Genomic DNA, 27561 nt, shown 5'->3' with positions numbered 1-27561 from the left:
ATAACAAAAAAACAAACAACCCAATCCAAAAATGGTCAGAAGACCTAATAGACATTTCTCCAAAGAAGATATACAGATTGCCTACAGACACATGAAAGAATGCTCAACATCATTAATCATTAGAGAAATGCAAATCAAAACTACAGTGAGATATCATCTCACACTGGTCAGAATGGCCATCATCAAAAAATCTAGAAACAATAAATGCTGGAGAGGGTGTGGAGAAAAGGGAACACTCTTGCACTGTTGGTGGGAATGTAAATTGATACAGCCACTATGGAGAACAGTATGGAGGTTCCTTAAAAAACTAAAAATAGAACTACCATATGACCCAGCAATCCCACTACTGGGCATATACCCTGAGAAAACCGTAATTCAGAAAGAGTCATGTACCAAAATATTCATTGCAGCCCTGTTTACAATAGCCAGGACATGGAAGCAACCTAGGTGTCCATCATCGGATGAATGGATAAAGAAGATGTGGCACATATATACAATGGAATATTACTCAGCCATAAAAAGAAATGAAATGGAGGTGTTTGTAATGAGGTGGATGGAGTTAGAGTCTGTCATACAGAGTGAAGTAAGTCAGAAAGAGAAAAAGAAATACAGTATGCTAACACATATATATGGAATCTAAGGGAAAAAAAAAAAGGTCATGAAGAACCTAGTGGCAAGATGGGAATAAAGACACAGAGCTACTAGAGAATGGACTTGAGGATATGGGGAGGGGGAGGGGTGAGATGTGTCAGGGTGAGAGAGTGTCATGGACATATATACACTACCAAATGTAAAATAGATAGCTAGTGGGAAGCAGCCGCATAGCACAGGGAGATCAGCTCGGTGCTTTGTGACCACCTAGAGGGGTGGGATAGGGAGGGTGGGAGGGAGGGAGATGCAAGAGGGAAGAGATATGGGAACATATGTATATGTATAACTGATTCACTTTGTTATAAAGCAGAAGCTAACAAAAACAAAACAAAAAAACCATTAGGTCATGTCTACACTTTCTGAAAAGCACTATATTTTCCTAGTTTCATTGTCCCAGATGCATGAGAAGTATTGTCATTTCACTTTCATTGTCAGGATTAGCCAAATTTAGTGCAAGATTATGAAACTCACAGAAAGACAACGTAGGAGGAACAATAATGGGGTTTTTTTCCTTCCCTACCATACTGTACTATGTCTGACGAGGACCAACTCATCGAAAGAAAGAAATGCCTCTTTCTGTACGAAGGTTTAGGAGGCCTGCCATGTGGACGGATGCACAGACCTGGACTTTATGAAAAGCCAGGGTCACATTACTCCAGCTGACCCCAGCTTATCAAGCAGATTATTTTGCTTCTAGCAACTTCTCAGTCAAGCTAACCTCCAGTGAGGTTTACACGCCAGTAGCACAGTAGTTATTAACATCATTTTAAATGCAGACACAGGAAAAAAAGTCACCATTTCCTTTTTGGACTTTTGGCAATGGTCAAATTTTGAAGATACCCTACCATTTTAATGTCTAATTTACTTAGTTTAAATTGATTCATTATGTACCATTATAGGCTAAAGGTAGGAACCGCTGTTGGAGATAATCAGGATTAAAAGGTGAGTGAGAAAAGACAAACATGAGCTAGGAGGGAAAGAGCCAGTGAAAAGAGAATGAATGAAAGATAAATGCACTTGAGTAATGCACTTGTCATGGAGATTTGAGAAGGGTTATGTTTCCTTGAAGACTATCCGAGTAGCTCTGTTTAAGTAAGAAATCTCAGACAGAGGTAGCAGAGGTGGCCTCAAGACCTAACGCTTCATGTTGAGAATCTCCAGAATAAAATATGGACATCCTGGAACTCCCTTAACCCACTTGCATTCTGAACAAGCAGCAGGCCATCTCTACCTCTGCTCACTCAAGAGCAGAAGCTACACCAACCAAAACCAGACAAGTGCCAATGTCTGCTTGTCTGATGTTCAAGTACTATCCTCCTCAAGAGTCTGCTGAGCATCTCCAGGTGCTACACTCACTAGTATCTCTTTCTTTTTTTTTTTTTTTTATTAAAACAATAAGGATAGCAACCATTTATTTGTCCTACTTCTTCAATTTGGGCAGCGCTTAGTGGGCGCCACGTGATGTTGACTGGGGCAGTCCAGCTGGGACCGCAAGATCCAAGTTGGCTTCCCTTCCCTCCATGCCCCTCGGCTGGTATGACTGGGACAGCTGGGGGCTGGCTGGGCTTCTCTCCATATCTTCATAATCCTCCATGACCTCTTTCCCAAGAGGTGTTTATCTCCAGCCAACCTAAAGTCTAGACTCAGAACTGACACAGTGTTATTTCTGCCATTTGCTATTGGCCAAAAAAAGTCAAAAGGTCAACCAAAACTCAAGGGGAGGGAAAAAGGACTGCATCGCTTTATGGTCTGAGAAGCTGGGTGCAACAAATTCTTCCATTTCTGTCAGTACCTCGTTCTTGACCCAAGGCATGTTGTCAGGAATTATGGGAAGAGGACTAAGGTCCAGAGAGCAGCCTGAAATCTGAAATGCCCCAAGTGAAAAGAATAATGGAAACTGTATTACAACCACACACACACTCCTGACAAAGCTTCGCATTCAACGTGCCATGTCTGCACCTCCAAGAGACAGACCCTTTGGGCATTTAGGCTTCTAAACATGGATGATAAAATCATTTTTCTCCCCTCAACAATATCAAACTAAAGCACTCCGCCATCCTCTTAATTCCATACTAAATGACTTAACGCAAGGACCTGTTTACTTCCATTTTCTAATCTCATTTATAGCTGATGAGTAAATCTTATGACTTTATATAAATCTTCATGAGAAAATCTTTACGACTTTTTAACTGTAAAACTCTACAGTAAAAGGAAAAACACATTTGTAGGATTAAAAAAAAAATTGTGGGAAGATAGGTAGCCTGACCAGAGGGTTCACTTTCCATTCTGCTCTAAAGATAAAAATAATAGTGGAGGCCAGGAGACACATCTGTTTCTTTCCTTTAAGCTTTTAGTCTCTCTCTAATGCTCTAAAAAAGAAAATTTTTTTAAAGACTTTTCTTGCAATTCTTTTTGCAGACTCTTTTTAGTGTGATCTTAAAAAATATTTCAAAGAATTCCATATGATAAAGGCATAGCAAAAGATTTGTTCTTTTCAAATAAACTGCCCTTGCTTTGTCAACAGTGTTTTCTAACTCAAGGCAGTCTGCCTTTTGATTTCCAGATCCTTCTCCTCTTCCCTGTCTAAATGGCAGGCTGAACTCGGGGCCTGAAAACGTCGGGGGTTCGGACGTCTGGGTTTTCTTTCTGGCTGAACCACTACTGTGCCATGAAGCACTGGGAGCCTCTTCTCATTTTTCTGTAACAAAGGAGTCTTCATCCGACAGAAGAGGATAATGGCATTGGCTTGGCAACTCCTCAGGAGCTTCAGGAGGCATAATTAATTAACATTAGTACTCTTGAGACAAAAAGAGCTATTTAAGTATAAATCTTAATTATCATGATTATTATGAGTCTATAGCTGAACCATACCCTTCTCCGTTTTTAAGGCAGAAAAGCAGGTAAAACTTTCTGTCCTTTCACTCCCAGGACAAGACATGGGTCCTGACAAATGGCCTTAAGAACAAGTAGTGGGGGGCTTTATATTTTCTTAATGTGTAACATTTGGAGAAATTTCCCCACCGCACATTCTTTGGCTTAAGTACACCAAATCTAAACCGGCCAGTTCGAGGGCAATTCTAAGTGCTGTAGAGAGCTCTAGTTCATCCAGACGTCATGAATCTTTGGATAAAACGGCACAAATGAAAAGCTGTGGGGAAAACTCTTCCAATATTTATAGTTTGCTCCTGACGCACATTTTGCATAGGAGGCAACTGCTCCCGAATTAGGCAGCATAAGTCATTGACTCCCACTGCTGTGTGAATGAGCATTCTTGAGCTGTGACATTCTTCCTGAATGAGTGGGCCTTAAAGGCACTCTTTATGTACAGCCTAAAGAATGGAAAGCTTTAAAACCCGGGTGTTTTATCATCTAGTGCTCTGGCTAGGCTTGTTCCAAGCCTAAAGTATTAATCATTTGAGTAATGATTTCAACAAGAGAATCTACTCTTAAGCAATCAACGTGTTCACGTTTACGGTAATATCTGACCTTGAAAATTCTTAGAACTTGTGCTATCTAATCAGAAGATGCTAGCAAAGGCTCCAGGTTTCTTCCTCATGGCACTCACAAGCAATCTGTCTGCCATGAATTTCTGCTTAGAATTGTGCTTACAAGGTACCCTCACCACTCCTAATCTCCACTCAGTCTCCACTCACACATTCGTGTTCATGAAGGGACTTCTCTATAGGTGGGATTGAATTCCAGTGACATCCACATAATGGATCAATTTCATCTTAGACAAGTCTTATTTTTGACCGGTAAGCTAAATAGGATACAGCAGAATCTTCGGAGAATCCTCAGATAACCCCATGCTTTCTATGTGTGTGCCTGCACTGCTGTCTCTACTTATTCACTCTCCCAAGCCTCCTTAAGCCATCCTACCTTTTGCCAAGCCCAATTAGAGTGCATCTCTGTGCACCAACTATTCCATATTTTTATCATTATTGCTGGTTAATACCCTTGGAGAGTCAGTGAGGTAACCTCGATGGATGCCTGACCAGTTCTTCCAGGGCTCACACCCCCCCACCACCACCACTGACCCTGGCTAGGTTCTGCAGGGCAGAAGCGAACTACCCTTACTACTCAAAGTGGGGTCCATGGATTTTGAGCACCATCTGGGAGCTTGTTAGAAATGCAGACTCTAAGCCCTTCTCCAGACTCATGGCATCAGAATCTGCATTTAACAGGATCCCCAGGAGATCTAATTGCTCATCAAAGCTTGAGAAACCCTGGTTTACAACTCCGTGGCAAGTTTGACCAAAGTCAAAAGGCCCCAGTGGACATAAAGGATAGTAATTTTTTCAGTGAAGCATAGAGCAAACCTGAAAATAGCATACCTAAATATTGAGGGGGGAGGGCAGCGACTGCAGAAAATATTAGGGGTAAGGGCAAGAGGTGTGTTTTGTCCCCAGTGGCACATGTCTGGACCCCACTCCAAATGGGGAGAGGGAGGAGAGAGCTTAGACACCTGAGAGAGCTCACATTCACCCACCCTCTCTAGGAGCCCAACGCTGACTTAGTCTTCTCCTGAAAGGGCCAAGTCTAGAAAGCTCATGTAGTCAGGGGGCAGAGTCTGGAGGTCCTCTTCTCTGGGCAAGCCCAAGCCTCTAGATGAGGGAGGACATCTCTCTTTTCTGAGAGAAAAGTGGTTCTGGTCAGCAAGTTTCTTCCTAAAGGCTACAGAGCGTAAGCACAGAGGGACGCGAGGGTGGGTACCTTGTCATTATGCTCTCACACGTGCCTCAGGAGAGGACCACGCCGAGCTCCTCCCTGTGCCAGGTCAGGTACCCTGAGGGCACTCCCAGCCACGCGCATCTTCACAACCACCTTCTAAGGAGGTGCTAGAACCCTACATTTTACAGAGAAGCAACGCTAGGTTCAGAGGTGGTAAGAAAATCACTCAAAGCCACACAGGTCGTGAAAGACAGAACTCTTCTGTGAATCAGATCTGAGTTCCAAACCCAGCCCCTTCCCCCTGTGCCAAGCTTCCTTTGGAATAATGAGGAGAGGGGGATAACTATGCCTAAATTCCAAGCTCAGACGCCAGATATGAATGAGTCATTTGGATCAACAGCAAGAGACAGGAGTTATCATCTCATTAAAAGTAAAATTTTTGAGGTTCTACCTATTCCACTTAGTTTTTCTGTTCAACGGCTTCCACAGAAAGAGAACATTTGAAGGGATGCTTAATTCTTTATTGCCTACAATTTCTGCACACCTTCAGCTGAATAGCTTTCCTTCCTGCCTTTCATGAGTAGATCCTGCCTAATAGCGGGACAGGGACATACCTGGGAATTAGAAGCCAGGGTGAAGACCACCACAAACAGAAGCAGGGGACAGAAATGAAAGCCCGAGTGTTTCTTCATCTTTTATCATTTTATGGGTGGTTGCAGTGTTTTCTATCATTGGGAGAAAGGGCTTTGTTTTATTGCCTGTTGGTGGGTAGCCCAGCGCCCTCTGTTTGTTAAACCTCCAGAGAGATCTGACAAATTGTTCAAAATCCTAGGATTCTAGTACAACAGGATGTTAAGCAAGACTCTCCTGCCTTAGTAACCGACACCAAAGTGAACATGAGACACTCACAGGCAGAATTCACAAAGGAAATGGCTGAGAACTGAATCCATTGTCCTTTGAAACATCTGATTCACGCTGAGACTTCAAAAGGTCCCAGAGAGGAGAGAAAAAGGAAGGACTTATAAAGAAGTTTCTTTGGGGAGAAGTGTTGCCAACGTCACCACCCCACCATGGGGCTTCCACCGGCTGCGCCTGAGGACGTGTCCTGTGTTCTCTGCAGGCGAAAGGCTCAGAGGACAAGCGGCTGGCTCTGCCAGAGAAGGCTCAGGCCACCTGTGTGGTACATTTGGGTTCCACCTGTACACCCAGAAATGTCAGGACAAGGGATCACTAGGGTTCCCCGTGGACCAGAGGGAGGCAGCCCGGGAGGAAGTCTGCACGGGGAGTCCAGAGGGCCAGAGGGACCCCAAAAGCACAAAGCTGCATTCCTGGGTGCTGAGGAAGGAGGTGCTTCCAGCAGCCAGAACAGAAATGCATTTATGTAGTGGGAACTGCAGGAGAGGGGGCTGCAGAGAGAGGAATCTCCACAAAGGTCTCCAGGAAACAAGATCGGTGAATCGGCATTGAACACCGCCAGGTCCCAAGAGCACAGAGCCACCAGCCAGCACACTTCCCCGCCCTCTGTCCCCCAAGCCCAACCCCTCCACCTCATTAGCGAGCTCCAGCCCCCGCTCCCATGCTGCCAGCCCGAACCGGGAGGGGAGAGGAGACTGACCCTCAAAGCAAGTCCAGAGTTGATTTCTAACTCAGAAGAGACATCCTGTTTCTCAGTTGAGATTTTGTCTGCAACCTCAAGTGACCAAAGGATTGTCTGTTACTCAACAATGAGCCGAAAAATCTTACTTGGGTCAGAGCTCCCAACCAGACCAGTGACTCTCACACTTGGTTGTACATTGGAGTCACTGGGAATCTCAAAAATGAAAACTGCCAAAGCCGGAGCCACTGAATCAGAATTGCCAGAGATGGGCCCCAGGAATGTGTCTTAAAAAATGAAATAAGATAAAACAACAATTAAAACTCACCAGTTGATTCTAACATGCAATATAGAGTGTGATGCTCCTGTTCTAGGAACCCGAGAAGGTTACTCTTACTGACTAAATTGTAATGGGCTGATGGAAAACCAAAACAAAATGAAATTAATTTGACTGTCACCAGTTGTGTTCTTCCACGTGCTAGAAAGATAAACACCACCGTTCTCTAGATTGCACTGCATGTCGTGCTTTAGACATAACTCAGAACTGACCAGAGCAGAGTTCAGTTCTAAGCATGGGATCCGAAACAATCGATCTAGTGTTTGAAGTTTGGGAAAGGCTTTCCTCCCTTTCTCAGTTGCTAGCCAGGCTGCCAGTGATGATCAGATAGAAAAAGCACTGGCCTGGTACCCGGGTCCTGCTGACATCCGAAGACCTGATAACACCTGTCCCTCCTCACAGCACCCTGGCTGGGGCTGGTGTCTAGTGTCGGACTCTGCAAGGTCCCAGCACCCTGGAGAGACGTTATATGGGGATCTTTACTGCCTTCCTCCCAACCTCACACACTGTCGATGGCACCCTCTTGGCCCGGCTGATGCTGGCTCGGGGTCCCTCTGCCCCATCCTTGCTCCAAGTGGAAAGCAGTGCCTGCCACCACATCCCGCGTTTCCACACCGTGCTGTGCGAGAGGCAATCGGAACTGTCACTAGGTTCAGTCAGCCATCCTCTTCCATGCTCACCCATTTTTCTTTTATCAGGGGCTTTTTGTTTATTTGTTTTTATTTCTGTTCTAATTTCTTTCAACACGCTTCATTCTCTATCTCCAAATAGCCGGTGAATTCCTAAGCAAAGTGACCATTTCACAGAAATCTCAGTTCTGAGCTGAATGAGGAACACACATGCCCAAGGACGAAAGAGCTGCCATTTTAATTCTTCTGGCTTCATACGGTGATGCAACCAGCTTCACAGGGATCCCAGGCTGCCTGCTTCCTGGTAAGTCCAGAAACTCCCAGTGTGAAAAAAGGGGATCTCATCAAAACAACTAGGAAAAGAAAGTAGCTGAAACTTCTTATCATAAAGATTTGTGGGAGCTAAACTTCTTGACAATTACTATAAGATGACAGCAGAAATATTGAAGGGCTATAAATCCAAATGTGACCTGATGTCCTTAACTTGGAATGTACATTTAGACCAGTAGGGAAATTACATATATATATATGCTATTTGTCTATTTTCCTTTAGTTTTAAAGAGGGTTAAGAGGGAAAGAAAGCAATTCTAAGAAAAGCCATTATCTGTGGGTTACAGCTACAAATCTCATAAATGCCCACAAAGATTCTATCACACAAAGCCAAGTAAGGTCACACTCTAATTGGTCAAACTGGTTTATGGCCCATACGGGCCATTTATATCCACTATCACCCAGGGCCAAGTCTCTTTCATTTCCACTTTCATTTATTACTCTTTGATAGCTGGTCCTTGAGTAAATACTTAAAAAGAAAAAAAATCAGACTTTTCTAAAAGCCGTATTTACATTGAAGATCTGATAAAATGGAATAAATGAACAAGAAAATGGAAAAAAAAAGGAGAGAAGAGAACATCTTTAGAAAATGTGGCTTAATTTTTGTTTTAGATAAATAAATATTTCCTTTTAAGGGAATATTTGAGAGACTCCAAGATATTCTTATGCCAGAAAACCATTCCTTCCTATCACTAGCTAAGTTAAAACTAACAAAAGTGATTGATAAAAATGAGGCCACAGAGATAAGAGGAGTTAAGCTCTACCAAATATTGGTACCATACAGAAATGTTCAAAAGAAAATACATCAAAATCCTATCTAAAATAGAAGCTACTGGCTTTACACTGACAGAACAGTGCTCACATCAAAGCACACAGACCACTTCTAAAACTTTTCAACACCAGACCTTCACCCTGGAATCAAGTTCACCTCCAACTGTTTCAAAAGTCAGTTGTTGGCGAAATTCACATAAAGTCTGAAGTTTAGTTAAGAGTAACGCACCAATGCCAGTTTCTTAGTTTTGACAAATGTAAGTAATGCAAGATGTTAGCATCAGGGAAACAAGGTGAGGCGTATCTGGGAACTCTGGATACCATCTTTGCAACTTTTCTGTATATTTAAAATTATTCACAAATCAAAAGTTTATTTAAAAACAGACAAAAAGCACTTGTCCCAAAAGCAGAGTCTCTGGATTTAACTATAAAGCTGTTATCCCTCCAAACATGCAGGAAAAGGAACATAGCAATCTAGCGATTTACTACAGCAAATGTAGCCAAGCAACTAAACTCTCAATTAAGAGGAAGATTTAATGAAACAGACAACAACTGCCAGGGCGCCTGGGTAAGTCATCCAAACATAGCTTGTTTTATGTGCTTCTGAAAGGCTGTTTGTAAATCAAAGTTATATAATTCAAATCACATTTTGAGCACACTAAGGAAGCCTGTGCATTTAAAAAGCTGTTGAATAAATACCAGGATAACAGGAAGATGTATTGTGTAATGAGAATTATTGCATTCTCGTTTGGTGAAGGTGGCTTGCAGCCATCACCTTTGTCCATGTGGCTGCCCTGCGAGCCACACTAGTACATGCTGCCCAAGCAGCCCCTACCCCATGGGCCTCCAAGTTTCTATTTTCCCTTCCCCTCTGCAAGGCTCTTTTTGTGTGGCTTTGATTAACTCGGGGCTGTTATGGTGAGGAATTCTAATCATGTACAGGTCCCAGTATCCAAACACAGGGCTCAGTCTCTACAATAGTACCAGGTATTTGGGCAACACAATCAAGCAAGTAAGAATACTTCACTGAGCAAGCGTATCTGGAGGAGGTAAATGCATGACATCATCCCTGCTTTTACTGAGGCTCCCACTGAAATTCTTCTGCTGACCATGTACCGGACTACTGACGCCAGCCATCCTTTTCCCAACCCAAACCATTGGTCAGATTGGAACTTTTACCACTCCTAGAAAAACAATTCAGGATCCCATCAAAGGATGCCACAACTCCGTCAGCCCAGGTAAGCAAAACATTCCACGACACTAGTTTCTCATCCATGGATGAGAGAGCAGGCTTCTGAGTCCCAAATGGATAAGGGACTAGAAAATATATCTTAAATAGTTCATGAGCCAACCAAATACAGTTCGCCCACTCACAGATTTGTTTGGGTTTTGCCATTGTGGGTACACAATCTCATGTAACACTCGAGAGAAAAATAATGTGTGTTTATCAGAACATTGTTCAAAGTTATTCATCCCCATCACCTCCATGGCAAGAGTATGAATCCCTGCCCCTGGACTTGGCTTTGGCATGAGGTTGTCAGTAATTGAGTGATACACCCTATGTTCTCCCCAGATGCAAAATCATCAGGTACTCACCATCATCGATTCCAGGCCAGCCCATGAAGTGTGCAGAAATCTGTTTCTCATCCTTCCCATACTCATTCTTGGCTACTAACTTGTAGTCCCCATTGTTCATGTGAGTGGGATTATCCAGCTGGAGGCAGCCGTGGTACTCCGTGTGATTGGTAACATGGATTTTAGTACAGATGTATTTGGATTCATTCAAAATTGCCCCATTATAGAACCACTGAAGCGCTGGTTTGGGGTTGCCTTTCACAGTGAATGGAATGCACCAGTGGTGGTCTGAGGTTGGAGATTCGAGAAATGTGATAGTTGGAGCAACTAAATTGAAAAAGAGAGAGTTAATAGCATCAGAAAGCTCAGAATTCTCCCCATCTCCAGATCTCTGTGTCATCAATAGGGGATTTTTATTCAACCATTGTTTGGTTTAAGAAAACACATGACCCACAACTCTGGAATCCATCAATATTTTGTATCATCATCTAGGTTGATTTAACTTCTACAGAGAGCTTCAGAGAGACTCCTTTCCCTGCTCTGCTTAAAGCCCATGCATTGTAGTCATTTTCACATCTATTCAGTGTGAGAACCAACTCCAAACAGATCCCTGAGATTTCTGACAGTGGAAAGCGTTCATTTGAAGTTGACTTTGGTTTCTAATATATATGCCTTTGATACGATGGAGATTAATCACCAAAACATTGAGGAACACTTTTTTTACAGGACTTCACTAAATAATACAAATAACGACAAAAATGACTTTGGAAATCTTGCCTGAAGCCCTGATCTTGCATAACTTTTCTAAAACAAATAAAACTGGTCAATGCAATGAATGTTGCTACCGATGTTGATTGACTATCATAAAGTCTGATAAATTGATAATATTTTTCGCCGATGGTCAATAGGAAACTCTCTTTAAAAGCACTACTTTTCATTACATTACAGCCCATTTTTGCTGGAATTGGAGATATCAAAGTTTTGATCCTTTAAATGTCTGAGGTCCTATCTAAACCTGAACAAACAAACTAGAAATTATTTTAACCTGAAGTATAAAGCACTTTATTCTTAGGGGAAACAAACATTATCAAGTAGCATCTTTAAACAGAGTACTTATCCTGAGTGAAGCTATTTAAAATCCCTCATAATTGTTTATTTTTATGTGGTCTGACTTTGATAATTATAAAATCAAGGACTGGAAGAGACCTTTGAGACCTAATAGCATCATTTTTCGGATGAAGAAACCCAAGTGCAATAAGGTTAAGTGACTTGGTCAAGGTTACTGAGTGAGGAAAATCTGGAACAGGAATCCAGATCTCCTAATACCTAATCCAGTGGCCCTTCCCCTCATGCACTGCTTCCTGGTTGTATACGTTCATCACACAAAGTGGGGGAAATCATAGCCTGCTAACAAATACACTCTGAGTGGGATCACTGTAAAGGATGTCTCAGTTGCTAATATTCTTAATCACTTATTCCTTCTACTTGTTATCTAAACTTTGATAGACAAGGCCAATTCTCCAGACCATGGAGACTACATAGATATTAACCTAAACTGAGAAAAATTTGAATTGGAGTGCCCTTACTTATAGGTCTGTGTTACAAACACAAGGACCACGATGGGGCAGGGACAATACTTACCTTCCTCCTACCAGCCCAGGTGCCCATGCCTAGGCCTCACTTTTTCCTGTCACCACGCTCAAATGAGCTTTATGTGAGGTGTTGACTTAAGGACATAAAGTTGGAAACTGGTTGCATGTGTTTGGGGATGACGTTGACTTCAAGCTTCCATGTGGGTCAAAATGATGAGAAATTATGAGTCCAGGACCTTCTGGGCGTCGGGGTAGTATTGACAGTGACAAAAGGTTGGTGATTTCAATCATTCACTCCAACAATCACATACGGAATGTGTGTCATAAGTGAATGTTAACCAGTGTATCAAACCTTGTGCCTACATGTGTGTAATGCATATTCATACTTACACACATGCACACTCGTGTTTTTCTCATCCAAATCCTAATCCAAACAGAGTAAAACCTTGTTACTTTACACCATGGCAGCTCAGAATTTCCACTCATGTGAAGATTATGTATTTTTTACTGAATACGTACACTGTTCACACTGAATGCAACAATCTGGAATGTTAAGTTATACATTGTATTGCTTATAATACTGGAAAATAATGCACATATGCTTAAGAAACATTAATATCGTATGTCTTCAGTAGAGAGAAATTTAAAACAGTTATAAAAGTTTTTTTGCAGGTGATAATAATTTTCAGTCATTTAAGTAGGACTCCTCCAATTCCCCACAGAAGCTTGATGTCAAACAAATGGGGTATTTTTTTTTTGTATCAACAGTATAATTAGGTGTTTGTGAACAGCCAGCTCAGTACTTTAGGTATCACAAATTGAAAGGTTCATATTGTTTTTACAGAGAAAAAAAATTTAGAAACTGGTTTATCAGAATTTAAACTACAACTTATTAACAAAAAGAGGATAACCAGCTCAAAATATGTTCTATCAAGACAAGACAGGGGAAGGCACAAGAGGACACGCTTAAAATCGAAAAAGAAGCTTAAAGATAACGCATGAACAAGAGAGATTAGAAGAAATAGGACAAGTGAAAGGGGCTGATAATATTTCTTAATTAAGGATACACAAAACACTGCATATACTTTTTTAATGCACTAAAGCAGCACCCAGAGTGCCCCAACCACAAATGTAGGTGTATCCACAATCATCTGCTATTAAAAACACATGCCGATCTGATTACGTACAATGTACAGTGAGGTTGACAGAATCTTGATCTTCTCCTACAAGATTTTCTGCCACACAAGAGATTTGCTTTCCACTGTCATCAGATGAAATGTTAGTTATCCTTAAGGAGCCCTGTGTGTGGCTTGTTTCATTCTACAAATGAATTAACAGACAAAAATAATCTTGATTAGGACTGAACCCAAAGTAACAAGATTTGGGGTTTCTTCCCCTAACTGCAGAAAATCATCTATAACATTAGAAAAAAGTTTCTAGCTTAATCGGGCTTAGGCAAAGGAGTAAATCAGAAGCTATTCTATTTCTCTAGATTTCAATTATTTAATGTGTGAAGTTGATTTAATCCTTGAATTCCTACCTACTTTCCTCCGAGGGAACAGACCACAAGGAGAGTCACTCATCTTGCTCACAGTGACATGAAAAGCTTACTAGAGACCTACAGACTTTCCAATCTATGGGGTATAAATAACTAAAATGCAACCTGCGTTAGCCTTTGTTAAGTAAGAATAGTTAGAAAGTAAATGCACAGCAAAAACTCATTGTAAATCACTCTATGTGGCCCTATAAAATATTAAATGATTTTCACTAGGTTAATACAATCTCAAGTTCTGAGACACTCTCATCTCTATGAACGCACAGTCAAACACAAGCCTTACCATGTGCTTGGAAACCAGATTACCAACATCCCAGTATAAATTCGGAACTGGATCGCCTGCAACACTACAAGTTAATGTGATAGACTTTCCCTCCTCCACAGTGAGGTTAGGTGCAGCCAAATTTGCTGATGGCAAACCTGTGCAGCAAGGAAAGTAAAGGAAGACATATACAGATAGTTAGATGCATTATCAAAATAACAGCAACAAGTTGAAAGCTCTTTCTGCTTTAAACTCAATAATTATTTACTTTCTGAGACTGATTTATGATCTGAAAAAGTGCCAGATTGATGAGCTTTACAGATTTGATGTGAACTAAAAGATATGTGATGAGATCTGAAAATAAATCTTGCACATTTCTTAAAAATATTGCAGAGTAACCTTTTATTTTTAAAAACCCCACTAGTTTATAGAACTATGTCTTCTAGCTCTTGTTCTGTTTTACAGTTATCAATCCAGTTGTTTGCACATAAATAGTCATTTTATCTGTAGATCATCTTACTTTTCCCTGTTTCCTCTCTTCCATTGTCAAGGACAAAAGGGTGGGAGGCATCTACAATTTTTGCATAAATCCATTTTTTGCATTAAGTAACTCATAAATCTAACTCACTACCAGAACTAGATTTTGAAAGAGACAAACTATGATTTTGAAATATAGGTTTAAAAATCAGACCTACATTTTGAAAGAGTCCAACTGTGGAAGTCGGTTTCAAAGCATTTTTCAAAGACATGAAGCTTGAACCATAACAGCATTAGAATGTTTCAAAGCTATATAAATCATAGTTAAATATTATAGGTAAAATTGGTCACCCTATCTATGATATGATGAAAAAAATTATATGGATCGTTATTCCAATGAAAAGTTCTTTTTTGGAAAAACCGTGAGAAAGTATTTGTTATCGGATGAAATTCTGATGCTTATAAACATTTCTTAATATTTCAGGACAGCATCATTTTTATACTTTGATATTTCAAAAGCCGGCTCTTCTTTATTAATGCTATCACTTCATTAAACTATTACACCATTTGGAGGTTTATACTGCTTTTAATCATAGTATTTTTAACATGAAGGTGGGTCTCAGAATACATCACGTCCTGCCAGTCAAGCAAGCCCCTCCCTTGGTATCAGAAACTCTGCTTAGGACTATATTCACCCCAACAGCTGTGTTCCATGGAACTATGACCCTCAGGAGGAACCCAGAGGTCAGAAAAGGCAATTCATCTTCAACGGCCATTAAACTGCAATTAATTTTCCCACCTAGTGGTATCTGACCCGTCATCTTCACCATACTATGCATAAATCCTTCTCTTACAATGCAGTCCTTACTGACAAAGCCATTATTATTTATTACTGAAACTACACTATAGCAAGACTTATACAGTATATGTCTCATGGTATTCCCACCATTGATAGAGGACTTCCCAACAAGATCTGGCTTTCAGTGGCTGGTGTGACTTCTTCAGAACCCTTCCTTCCTGCCAGCATCCAATAGAGAGCAATGTTATATATTTCACGGGGTTTCAAACAGCCCCCTAATACTCTGAGTTAGACAGGGCAATGAAGTGTATACAAATGATCAAGAGGCAGTGCAGTTAACCAGAATGAACACTGGGTTAGGAGTCAGGAACCCTAGACCCTAAATCTGGCACGTACTGTGTGACCTTGGGTGAGTCATTTCTCCTCTCTCAATGTGTTTTCTTCTCTGTAAAATTACACTGTTCAATTAAAAGATCTAGCTCTAAAATTTTCTAACTCTAATATCTGATGACAACTTCCATGACAATTAAGCTTCCCAATGTAAGAAGCACGCCATGGCAAGATATAAGAAATGGATTTATTTTTTTTAAAATCTCCTTGAAGCCAGTGGTATGATCTAGGTGACTTTTTCAAAATATGCATTTTTTTAATCAAAATACATAGTCACATAGTTTAAAAAGTCTATAATTCTACAAAACTTGTTATATAAGACACTCAAACTACCTCTAAGATCAGGAACAAGAGAATGATGCCCATTCTCACCATTTTTATTCAACATAGTATTGGAAGTCCTAGCCACAGCAATCAGACAAGGAAAATAAATAAAATATATCCAAACTGAAAAAGAAGAAGTAGAACTGTCACTGTTTGAAGATGCATGATACTATATGTAGAAAATCCTAAAGATACCACCAAAAAACTACTAGAGCTCATCAATGAATCTGATAAAGTTGCAGGATACAAAATTAATATACAGAAATCTGTTGCATTTCTATACATTAATAATGAACTATCAGAAAAAGAAATTACGAAAAAATTCCATTTACAATTGCATCAAAATAATAAAATACCTAAAAATAAATCTAACTAAGGAGGTAAAAAACCTGTACTTGGAAAACCATAAGACACTGGTGAAAGAAATTGAAGGCACCACCAACAGATGGAAAGATATATGGTGCTCATGAATTTGAAGAATTAATATTGCTAAAATGACCATACTCCCCAAGGTAATCTACAGATTCAGTGCAATCCCTATCAAAATACAAACGGTTTTTTCACAGAACTAGAACATATAATTCTAAAATCTGTATGGAAATACAAAGGACCCCAAATAGCCAAAACAATATTGAGAAAGAAGAACAAAGCTGGAGGTATCATGCCCCCTGATTTCAAACTATACTACAAAGTTACAGTAATCAAAAGATTTGGTACTGGCACCAAAACAGACACATAGATCAATGGAACTGAATAGAGAGCCCAGGAATGAATCCACACTTATATGAGCAGTTAATCTACTACAAAGGAGGCAAGAATATATAATGCAGTAAAGACAGCCACTTCAAAAAATGGTATTCAGAGAACTGGACAGCTACATGCAAAAGAATCAAAGCTGGACTACTTTCTCATACCATGAACAAAAATAAGTTCAAAATGGATTAAATACTTAAATGTAAGACCTGAAACCATAAAACTTCCAGAAGGAAGCATAGGCAGTATATTCTTTGACATTGGTCTTAGTAATGGTTTTTTGGATATGTCTCCTCAGAAAAGTGGGCGAAAAGCAAAAATAAACAAATGTAACTACAACCAACTTAAAAAACTTTTGCACAGCGAAGGAAACTATCAACAAAATGAAAAGGCTGCCTACTGATCAGGATAAATATTTGCAAACTATATATCTGATAAGGAGTTAATATGCAAAATATACAAAGAACTCATTCAACTCCACATTAAAAAAAAAAAAAGAATCAATTAAAAAATGGGCAGAGGATCTAAATAAACATTTTTCCAAAGAAGACATACAGATAGCCAGCAGGCACATGAAAAGTGGCTCAACATCACTAATCATCAGGGTGCAAACCAAAACACCCTGAGATATCACCTCACACCTTTCAAAATGGCTATTACCAAAAAGACAACAAATGACAAGTGTTGGCAAGGATGTGGAGAAAAGGGAACCCTCATGCACTGGTGGTGGGAATGTAAATTGGTGCAGTCATTATGGAAAACAGTACGGAGATTCCTCAAAAAACTAAAAATAGAACTACATATGATCCAGCAACTCCACTCCTGGGTATTTATCCAAAGAAAACAAAAACACTAATCAGAAAAAATACCTGCACTCCCATGTTCATTTCAGCCTTATTTACAATAGCCAAGATATGGAAGCAACCTAAGTTCCCATCAGTGGATGAATGGATAAAGAAGACGTGGTGTATATATTCAGTGGAATATTAGCCATAAAAAAGAATGAAATCTTGCCATTTGCAACAACATGGATGGACCTAGAGAGTATTATGCTAAATGAAATAAGCAGACAGAGAACGGCAAATACCATATAATTTCACTTATAGGTGGAATCTAAAAACCAAAACAAATTAACAAACATAACAAAACAGAAACAGAGTTACAGGTACAGAGATCAATCAGGTAGTTGCCAGAGGGGAGAGGGGTGGGGGGAGGAAAGAAATGAGTGAGGGAGATTAAGAGATACAAACTTCCAGTTGCAAAATACACACAGGTATGAAATGTACAGTGGGGAATATAGTCAATAACTATGTAATATCTTTGTATGGTGACATATCATAACTAGGCTTAGCATGGTGATCATTTTGAAATGTACAGAATACTGAATCACTATGTTGTGTACCTGAAACTGAGTGTTGTAGGTCAGTTATGCTTCAAAAACAAACAAACAAGCAAACTCATAGAAAAAGAGATCAGATTTGTTGCTACCAGAGGTTGGCGGGGTGGAAGGAGAGGAAGTTAGATGAAGGTAGTCAAAAGGTTCAGACTTCCAGTTATAAGTAAATATTAGAGATATAATGTACAACACAGGGAAAACTTTTTTCCATTTCTTTAATTTTGTATTGATATGAGATGATGGATATTCACTAAACCTACTGTGATAATTTCATGACGTATGTAAGTCAAATCATTATGCTATACACCTTAAACTTATACAGTACTGTATGTCAGTTATATATCAATAAAACTGAGAAAATATAAAAACAACTACAAACCCAGGGGAAAAAAAGAAAGAAAAATATTCAAACTACTATGTGAAAAACAGTACCCATGTGGCACTATTTCCTATTCCCAGAAGCACTCATTTCACCTCTTTTAACTTCTTTGGGTATTGATCTCTATATCACTAAATATCATGCTTATATTGCTACTTCTTGTTTTTTCTGTTTTCACATTATCTACTGACCTCTAACCCTGGAAGGTGAGAACTAGGCTCATGTTCACACAGAAAGCCAGCTCTCCCCACATGCCCATACCACACTCACACTATACTGTCTTCATATCTTACCATCTGCTATGAACTTTTGTTGTCTAAATGTACAATAAAGTTTACTATAAATACATAAACTCTACAGACAGCTGAACCATTGTGTGTAATAGTTATCATATTTTATCAAATTTAAGACAGCTTTAATTATAGGACACAACACTGTGATATGTACCACTACGAAAGGGAAAAAAAATGATGCCAATTCAACTATGATGTAATGCTTTCTCTCACCACTTAGCTCTCCTATTATTTGGAGGCTGGACCTTCTGGGTGGCCTATCGTTTTCAATCTTTTCTCCCCTATTTTCCATCTTTTTGTCTATTTGCTCTATTTCTGTCATACTTTTAGTTTTTCCAAGGCTTTTTGTTGTTGTTCCTGAATGGTCTTCTATTTTTTTAACACCATGTGTTTGTTTCATGGATGCAATATCTCTGCTGATCTCTAATATCTATGAAATATTAATTATAATTTCTTGTGAATTTTTCTTCTGTCTATATCAACTTTGTTTCTGCAATTTTTTTCTTTCTCTCTGTTTTGTGTTTGTCTTTCATATTATAAGCTTTTCTCAAACAGTTGGTGATCCTTTGCTGTTCTTTAATCTTTTTTTTTTTTAATGTAGATTTTATTTTATTTATTTATTTATGTGGTTGCGCTGGGTCTCAGTTGCAGCAGGGCGGCTCCTTAGTTGGGGGTCGCTGGCTCCTTAGTTGTGGTATGTGAACTCTTAGTTGCGGCATGCCTGTGGGATCTAGTTCCCTGACCAGGGATCGAACCCAGGCTCCCCGCATTGGGAGCGCAGAGTGTTAACCACTCCGCCACCAGGGAAGTCCCTGTTCTTTCATCTTTAAGAGTGGAGTAATAGAAGCATTGCACATTTATTAACTGTCAGCATCACTAGGGCAGTATTACTGGCCTCTGTAATGGGTACCACCTGGTGTCAGTATCATTAAATCCTTTTGGGGATGGGATTGATCAAATTATTCAGATAATTCTCTTCCAGTGTACTGTTTGGGAGAGGAAGAAGGCTGGAAACACAGGTTTTCCTGGCTATCAGAACGCAGAATGTTCCTATGAAACTTTCTGTAAGACGAAATGACATAAAGTAAAGAAGTAATTACCTCAGGACACCTCCTTCTAACAGATGCACAGAATAAATCAAGATAAAGCACAGATTCTCACAGACACAGTCAAAGCTATGGCGGCGTGATGATGAGATGCCAAGTGTAGTTCCCAGGAAGCTTAGTGGTGCCCCCTCACTGCTTGGGATGTGAGCTGCCTCTAAACAGCTCCACGTAAAACAAACGCTGAACGCTATTTTTGCTTTTCACCTTTTTTAGGAGAAGCAAAAATCCTCTTCCGATTTCTTTCAGAAAAGTGAAGTGGTGTAAAGAAAACTTCCAAAAATTGGAGGATACCTGTGTCAAAACTCAGTTGTATGTAAATCCATCATTCTCTCTATGGCTCTCACAGCCTCAACTCTACCTGGAATTCCTCTTGGCCTTTGTTTTATCCTCTTTAGAGAACAAACTTCCAGTTTTTACACCTGAGATGTATGGAACAAAAATCTTTCAACCACTCTCCTGTGTTCGGTGTTACCTATTCTCTTACTTCCTGAGCCTTTCAGTAGTTCTGCAATATACACCAAGCTTTCCTCTTGGCTTTCCCCATTGCCAACTTGGTAACCAGCATTCTCAGCCTTTAAGTCAGTCATGACTCATCCATCTACTTTCCAATTGCAACTACAGAAACACAAAGCTTTGTTGACTCCTCTCCCATTCTCTTGTATTTATAGATTTATCTGGCTGAATCTGGAGAAACCATGGAGCCAGGGCTTGCCATGGTGCTTGCTCTTGAGGTATGAGCCCCCCCACCAGCAGACTCCACCAATGGAGCTTGGTGACACCCTTCCTGGCACCTCGAATATAAACCGATGGTGTAAACTTCCACCTTTTGTAAATGTATCTAAAAGTGTGGAAATTCTAAGCAGAAAAGAAGTTAAAATAAAGAGAGTCTCAGCAGAGAATGCTATGCTATAATCTTAATCTCCCCTGTAAAATCTAATGTAGTTTATTTTTTCCTTCAAGCCTAAGTTTACATGATTAACATTTCTAAAAATGTCTGCTTAATTATAGTACTAGCAATAACATTTATGGGGCATTCACTGAACCAGAAACTCTTGTCTAGTACTTTACATTTTTGTTTTATTTAATTTAATCCTTACAACCAAGCTTGAAGTTAAGTATTTATCCTCATTTAATTAATAAAGAATGTGAGGGCTTCCCTGGTGGCGCAGTGGTTGAGAGTCTGCCTGCCAATGCAGGGGACACGGGTTCGAGCCCTGGTCTGGGAAGATCCCACATGCCGCGGAGCAACTAGGCCCATGAGCCACAACTACTGAGCCTGCGCGTCTGGAGCCTGTGCTCCGCAACGAGAGAGGCTGCGATAATGAGAGGCCCGTGCACCACGATGAAGAGTGGCCCCGCTTGCCGCAACTGGAGAAAGCCCTCGCACAGAAACGAAGACCCAACACAGCCAAAAATAAAAAAATGTTTAAAAAAAGAATGTGAGTTTTGGAAAAGTCAAATACATCTTCCAAAGTTGCCTAACTACCTAGGAACTGAACTCAAAGATCAAGATGTTCACCACTGCAATATACTACCTTCCCAGACTGTAATATCCATTTTAGCACAGACTATAAATACCAATACATATCCATAATCTAGGAATTTGGTTCATTAAAAAAAATAATTCCGTGTCTATCTGTGAGAGAAGAGTGAGTTTCCTTTATTTATAGAGAAATTGTATCACCCTGTCATAGCAGTTTCCAAAGGAATCTGTGCAAAATTGGCCAAGTCTAGATCTTTTAAATGTAAAGTCTTCCACAAATGAGTAAGCATCTGACTCACGTTAATTCTACAGCATTAATAGGCTGGCCAAAGATTCAATAATGGAAAAAACAATCTGTACTTGAAATACCACTTGAGGTTTAATTAGCACAATAAAAATGAATTGGGGAGCATGAATAGCCAAGGCAGGATAAACCATTTGCCAGGCACTACTTCCTGGCTTAATAAGATTTGAAATCAGCACAAGTACAGAGCAAAGCTCAGCAATGTCTCCAAGAGCTTCTAGCACTATGGTAATGGGATCCTGACTTAAGTATCAGGGCTGTCTTCCTTTACACGCTGGGAAACCTCGTTGGAGATCAGAGAAGACAAGCTGCCCGGACAGACAGACACCTCTGAGGCATGGAAGAGCCCAGTAAAGGATGCAGCTGATCAGTGTATGGGTTAAGGCCCTAGACAGACAGATGTGAGTTAAAGCCAACCCCTATTCATTAGTTGTTTACTCATGATGCTTGGTAAGCTTTCATTTCTTCAACTGGAAATAAGGATACTAATGACATCTACTTTCTCGAGCTTTTAGGATGCCTAATAAGATAATATGGAAAATATTTCAGATGAGGTCTAGTGCATATTAAGTCCTTAATAAACATTAGCTATTAATGTTATTACCAATATCAATATGGATATTTAGCTTTAAATATATTTTACATCTGAATTTATACATGTGTATATCTGATATTCTGTCAAATTACTTCAAGTAAAAATAACAAAGCCATAACATGATATCACAAAGAAATGGTATGTACTCAAACAACCTTGAAGACCATAAGATCAATGGAAGTTAAATGGTTCTTTTCGAGCAGGAATTCTTAGAGCTTTTAACATAGTAATGTGCACAGTGAACGTCCAGAGTTACAGAATTTTCTATATTTTTTTCTTTAACCTTGGGTTTCTTTTCCTACACAGAGCATCTCAAGGAATTAGAGTTGTACAGAACATAGAGTGGGGAAAGTTTGGTGGACTAGATGATGTCTCAGGCTCCTGTCAGGTGTAAGAATAATAGTTGTACAAGCAAAAACCCAACGAATAGTCCAACACCCATTGTCTAAACCCTTGCTACTCAAAGTGTGGTCTACGGAACAAGGGGTTTGTTAGAATGTGGACTCTCAGGCCCCAACCCAGACCTGCTGGAAAAGAAGCAATATTTTTAACAAGATCTGCTGGTGATTCATATGCACATTAAAGTTTGGGAAGCCCTGGTCTAAAGAAAGTCAGCCTTTTCACTGAATGGTTGATGATTTTCTGCTGAGGTCTACTGGCTGGTATGTCCTTTCCAACCATATCCAGGTCAACAGCCACTGACACTGCTCCATCCACTGGTGCACACTTCTTGAAAGTTGACCATATTGACTAGGCCCTTTGATCACTAATTCAAAGTATGCACGTTCTCACTTCCTAATAATTGAGGAAAACTAACCTCTAAACTTTTTGAAATATTAACTTGGCTTTGCAATAAATGAGATGGGTCAAGTTTGGGTTTTATTTTTCAATATCCATCTGTAGGCCTGAGTTGTGTTCTTTTTCACCTCATTTTAGTAAGCCTGAGCTCTGTTCATTTCTTATTGGATCATCACTCCATGGGTATAAAAATATTCAAGTAAATTATGATTTTTGTCAGCTCTCTGTCTTCTCTCCACTCACGTTCTATCTTCTTGGCATATCTTCCCATTTTTGTGTCCCCTAAACATATATATTTCACAACCAGGAATGAAGCCAGAATGAGCCTGACCTATTTAGAAGTGGCTGCTTTACACCTGGTTGCAAAAATGACAGAAAATTAGCAAAGTGACTTTCCCAGCTCAAATGGGAAACTGTGCTTCTAGGCTTGTGTGAGCCATGTCATGACAGTGACAGCAACCACAAAACTTCTAAACACAAAAATCTGAATAGCAGCTGACACGTTAGAAAAACGGCTTTATTTGCCTTTCTAAAAAGATAAAGAAAAGCACTGGTCCACTGTGGCTTGCTGTGTTTTAGTGGGTAAAACCTGATCTCTAACAAAAGGAAGCAAAGCAGTAAACTAGACTTTGTATATGCTTTTCAGAAAAAAAAAAAAAATCAATCCAGCTAAGCTGCTAGGAAAACAATGTTTTTTACCAATCTAATTTATACATGGAGTATTAATACAGCATTTCATTTTAATCTTCCGTGAATGCTAACAAAATAGAATTACTATCCTATTTTCCTGGTTTAAAACAAAAGAAGGAGTATGTACAAATATGCTAAACAGACATGCATACTACAAATTATAGTGGAAACCAAAAGTAAATCTTAAAAAATCATTAAAATCAGTTTACCTCAAGGTAACAGGCCTCTCCTCCTGGGCACCTGTGAACCGACCTTTCCCAACATAAATAATATTTTGTCGATGTGTTGTAAGGAGGCTCTACACTAAAAGTTTGAAGGTTGGAAAAGTGGAAAATTGAAATTGTCATTATAAATAAAGAAACCAAAGGCAAAGCTGATTTCAATCCATGGGACCATTAAGGGTGTTTTATATAGTAACTACATTCAACCCTCAACTGAATTACCATCTTATATTCACTATGGGGCTAGCATGTTCTACGGTAGCTAGTTACCAGTAAAATGGGTTGAGGGATTGTTTTGATTTGACCCAAAAGAATGCTGCCTTTTAAATATATTTGTTGTCTGCTTAGAACAGAGCATATCATCCACTATTAACACTTCCTGAAGAAATTCTCTCCCAGAGATTTAAATCATAACTATAGTACAAAAAAATTAAAGTATAAAGTACACTGTTCTTTAACATGCCATCCAGCCAGGGGAAAAGATTGAAAGGTTTGTACTGCAAACCTAACTACTGAAGATCAACCAAATGTACAGGAATTGAGTACAAGAATTTTGAATATACAATGTTATAAATAATGTCATTGAAAAACACTAAAAGAAGTAGCAGGGGGGCTTCCCTGGTGGTGCAGTGGTTGAGAGCCTGCCTGCCAATGCAGGGGACACGGGTTCGAGCCCTGGTCTGGGAAGATCCCACATGCTGCGGAGCAACGAGGCCCGTGAGCCACAATCACTGAGCCTGCGCGTCTGGAGCCTGTGCTCCGCAACAAGAGAGGCCGCGATAGTGAGAGGCCCGTGCACCGCGATGAAGAGTGGCCCCGCTTGCCGCAACTGGAGAAAGCCCTCGCACACAAACGAAGACCCAACACAGCCAAAAATAATATAAATAAATAAATAAATAATAAAATTATAAAAAAAAAAAAGAAGTGGCAGGAACACTTTTATCTGGAGTGATAAATCAGCACAGTCTGGAAAAATAACCATTCTTCACTAACACTTGTGTAATTCAGTTTCTGTCTTCAGAACCACTGCTCACAGCACCCCTTTTCTTTCTGATTAATGTGGAAATTTTACATGAATATGTTTTGTTGCCTGGTAATTAATAAAGTTTTTCTAAGGTTAAAAAGGACCTGGTGGAGAAACAGACCACAACATGTTTCACAGCATGAATAAATTTACAGTAATTCACAGCAGGAGGGGCTGTTAGAAAAATATTGTGAGACATTTTGACTGTGCTGTTAATGGGATCGGGAATGGCACAGTTAAACTTCCCAGCCCTGCCTACCATGCTCGCTCAATCACTAAGGGCAGAGGAAAAAGAAGAAAGGAGATTCTTTCAAAATGCAATGATGACAGACATTTCAAAGGGAACTACAAAGTGCTAAAATATGGAATAATTTGGCTAGAATAATATAAATGTTTCAGTTATTTTTACTTAACTGAAATATCTGCACCATTATATCAAAAATCTGTTTCAATCTGATCATTAACATAATGTGGATCATACATTTATTAATTGATCAATTCAGCAAACATTAATCAAGTGACTGTTATGTTCAGGGGATACATCAGGCACCATGGAGGGGATATTTTTGCTTATAAAATGTAGAGAATTTGTTCGTCATATAATGCTTACATGATGAAATACTAAAAGGGGAATTTTTTAAAGAAAGCCCACTTTATAAAGGAATGAAATCCCAATAGCTCTTTCTTATGGAAATTAAAATATTACCAGTTGCAAACCAAATGCAATGGCTGTAGTTACTGGCAAATTGTTGGGTTTACAGTGATGAAATACACAAGACCATACTCTTATGAGTTACTTTTAGAGTTAGCTAACAAGTTTCATCAAAAAAAAAAAAAAAAAGGGGGTGGAAATACGATGAACTCCATGAATCTGTGACTTAAACACAACAGGTATATTTTAAAAGTTTGCTGAGGGTGAGACCTAAAAGAAAAGCCAACTGACCATGAATCCATGTTTTAAACAAGACATCTAACTTGAAGACTTGGGGATATTATCCAACTTCTCCAACATGGAATTTCAGAGACAGAATTTAAATTCAACAATGTAGCATAATTTACTGCCCAATCTGCCTAACTTCTCTTAAAGAACCAAAGTTGGGAAACCATCAGGAAGAAAATTAATACATGACTAAGCCCCAAACTGAAGGCTCCCCCTCTCATCTCAAATCTCTAGAAATTAGGCTCATTTTTTAAAAAATCCAGAACCACGTTGGAAAATCAGAAGGTATAACTGTTGGTGGATAAGAACAATGAGAAACTCCTGAACAAGAGAAAGTGGGGAAATTAAATGAAAGCAAAACAGCACAGTTCCCAACAGACACACGAGTATGTGCCACACAAAACAGGGAAGCTGCTGGGCTGACCTGAGACTAAGGGTGGATGGCAGGGCAGGGTGGGGCCTCCCCTCCATTAAGCCACAGGGTCACTGGTTAAGAAAACAAGTAGAAGCACAGAGGAATAAACTTTCCACATCCTACCTTTGCCCTCCCACCTCAGGCACAGCATCCAACAACTGCTGCAGCTGCCCCTAAGTAGAAGCAATGAGTGCGGGAAGTTTACAGGAGAAAGTCAGTCATGCTAGGTACCCTAGAAATATGGTGAACCCCAGTATGGAAAAGCGTGTTTCAGTCATTAAAAAAAAAAGTCACTAGAGATTTCAGAAATTAAACATCAATTGGCAGAAGGGAAAATTCAGTAGCTGGAGAAATAGCTGAAGGGCAAAGTAGTGAGTAAACAATTCTCCCATTATGCAGCACAAAAGGACAAGCAGATGGAAAGTATTATAGAAAGGGTGAGAGGTATGGAGAGAGGAGCCAGAAGTGTAAATAACCACCTAAATAAATTAGAAAATTCTTCCAGAACTGAAGATGTGAACACTCATATTGAAAAGGTACACTGCATGTCAAACAAAACAAAATTTTAAGCATGCACACATGCCTAGTTACAGTGTAGTAAAATTTAAGAATAACATGGATAAGAAGAAAATCCTAAAAGCTTCTAGAGAAAAAGAAAAGCATAGGTTACCTATCAAGAAATAAGCATCAGACTGGCTTCAGGCTTCTCATCAGCAACAATGAACACACGGAGAACGTGGTATAATATCTGCAAAATTCTAAGAGGAAGTTATCTGGAGTCTAGAATTTTACACTCAGCCAATTCCAATGAGAAGAAAATATACAGGCTGATTTTCCACTGGGCAAGAACGTGAATTTTATTTTTTTAATTTCTCTGAAAGAAATATTAGAAGATATACTCCAGCAAAAAGAAAAACCACTCCAAGAGGAAGTAGTGGAATACAAAAATCAACGATATACAAAGAAGCAGTAAATCCTCAAAAACATCAAGTAACAGTCTAAAAATAAAATCTCACTACTTGAATTAGCTCTATGTGTATTAAATAAATTTAATTAATTAATTTTAAAAAGTAAATAAATAAAAAATAAAAATAAAATCTCAGATGATAACAATCAGAGAAGGGAGGAGAAAGTAAAGGGAAGTAAAAGTATCTTTTCTCATCTTTTTGGGGGTTCTTTCTAGATACTTACAGAAAATATGTTTAAG

The 27561-nt window shown here is 39.5% G+C and overlaps 1 protein-coding gene across 2 annotated transcripts in view; it reads right to left on the bottom strand.

Annotated features, from left to right (window-relative positions):
• The window catches only part of NTRK2 (neurotrophic receptor tyrosine kinase 2), a 379554-nt gene that overhangs the window by 310599 nt on the left and 41394 nt on the right, over positions 1-27561 (bottom strand). For both annotated transcript variants that reach the window (XM_061200555.1, XM_061200556.1), the window contains 3 exons: positions 13989-14125; positions 13338-13470; positions 10580-10885 (listed from right to left, as the gene is read on the bottom strand). In XM_061200555.1, the coding sequence (XP_061056538.1) occupies positions 10580-10885; positions 13338-13470; positions 13989-14125 (576 nt within the window). The remainder of the gene's footprint in view (positions 1-10579; positions 10886-13337; positions 13471-13988; positions 14126-27561) is intronic.

This window comes from Eubalaena glacialis, chromosome 9 (assembly GCF_028564815.1).
Source record: "Eubalaena glacialis isolate mEubGla1 chromosome 9, mEubGla1.1.hap2.+ XY, whole genome shotgun sequence".
NCBI classification, from domain to species: Eukaryota; Metazoa; Chordata; class Mammalia; order Artiodactyla; family Balaenidae; genus Eubalaena; species Eubalaena glacialis.
The sequence above is the reverse complement of the archived record's forward strand: the minus strand, read 5'-3'. Positions and strand labels throughout refer to the sequence as shown.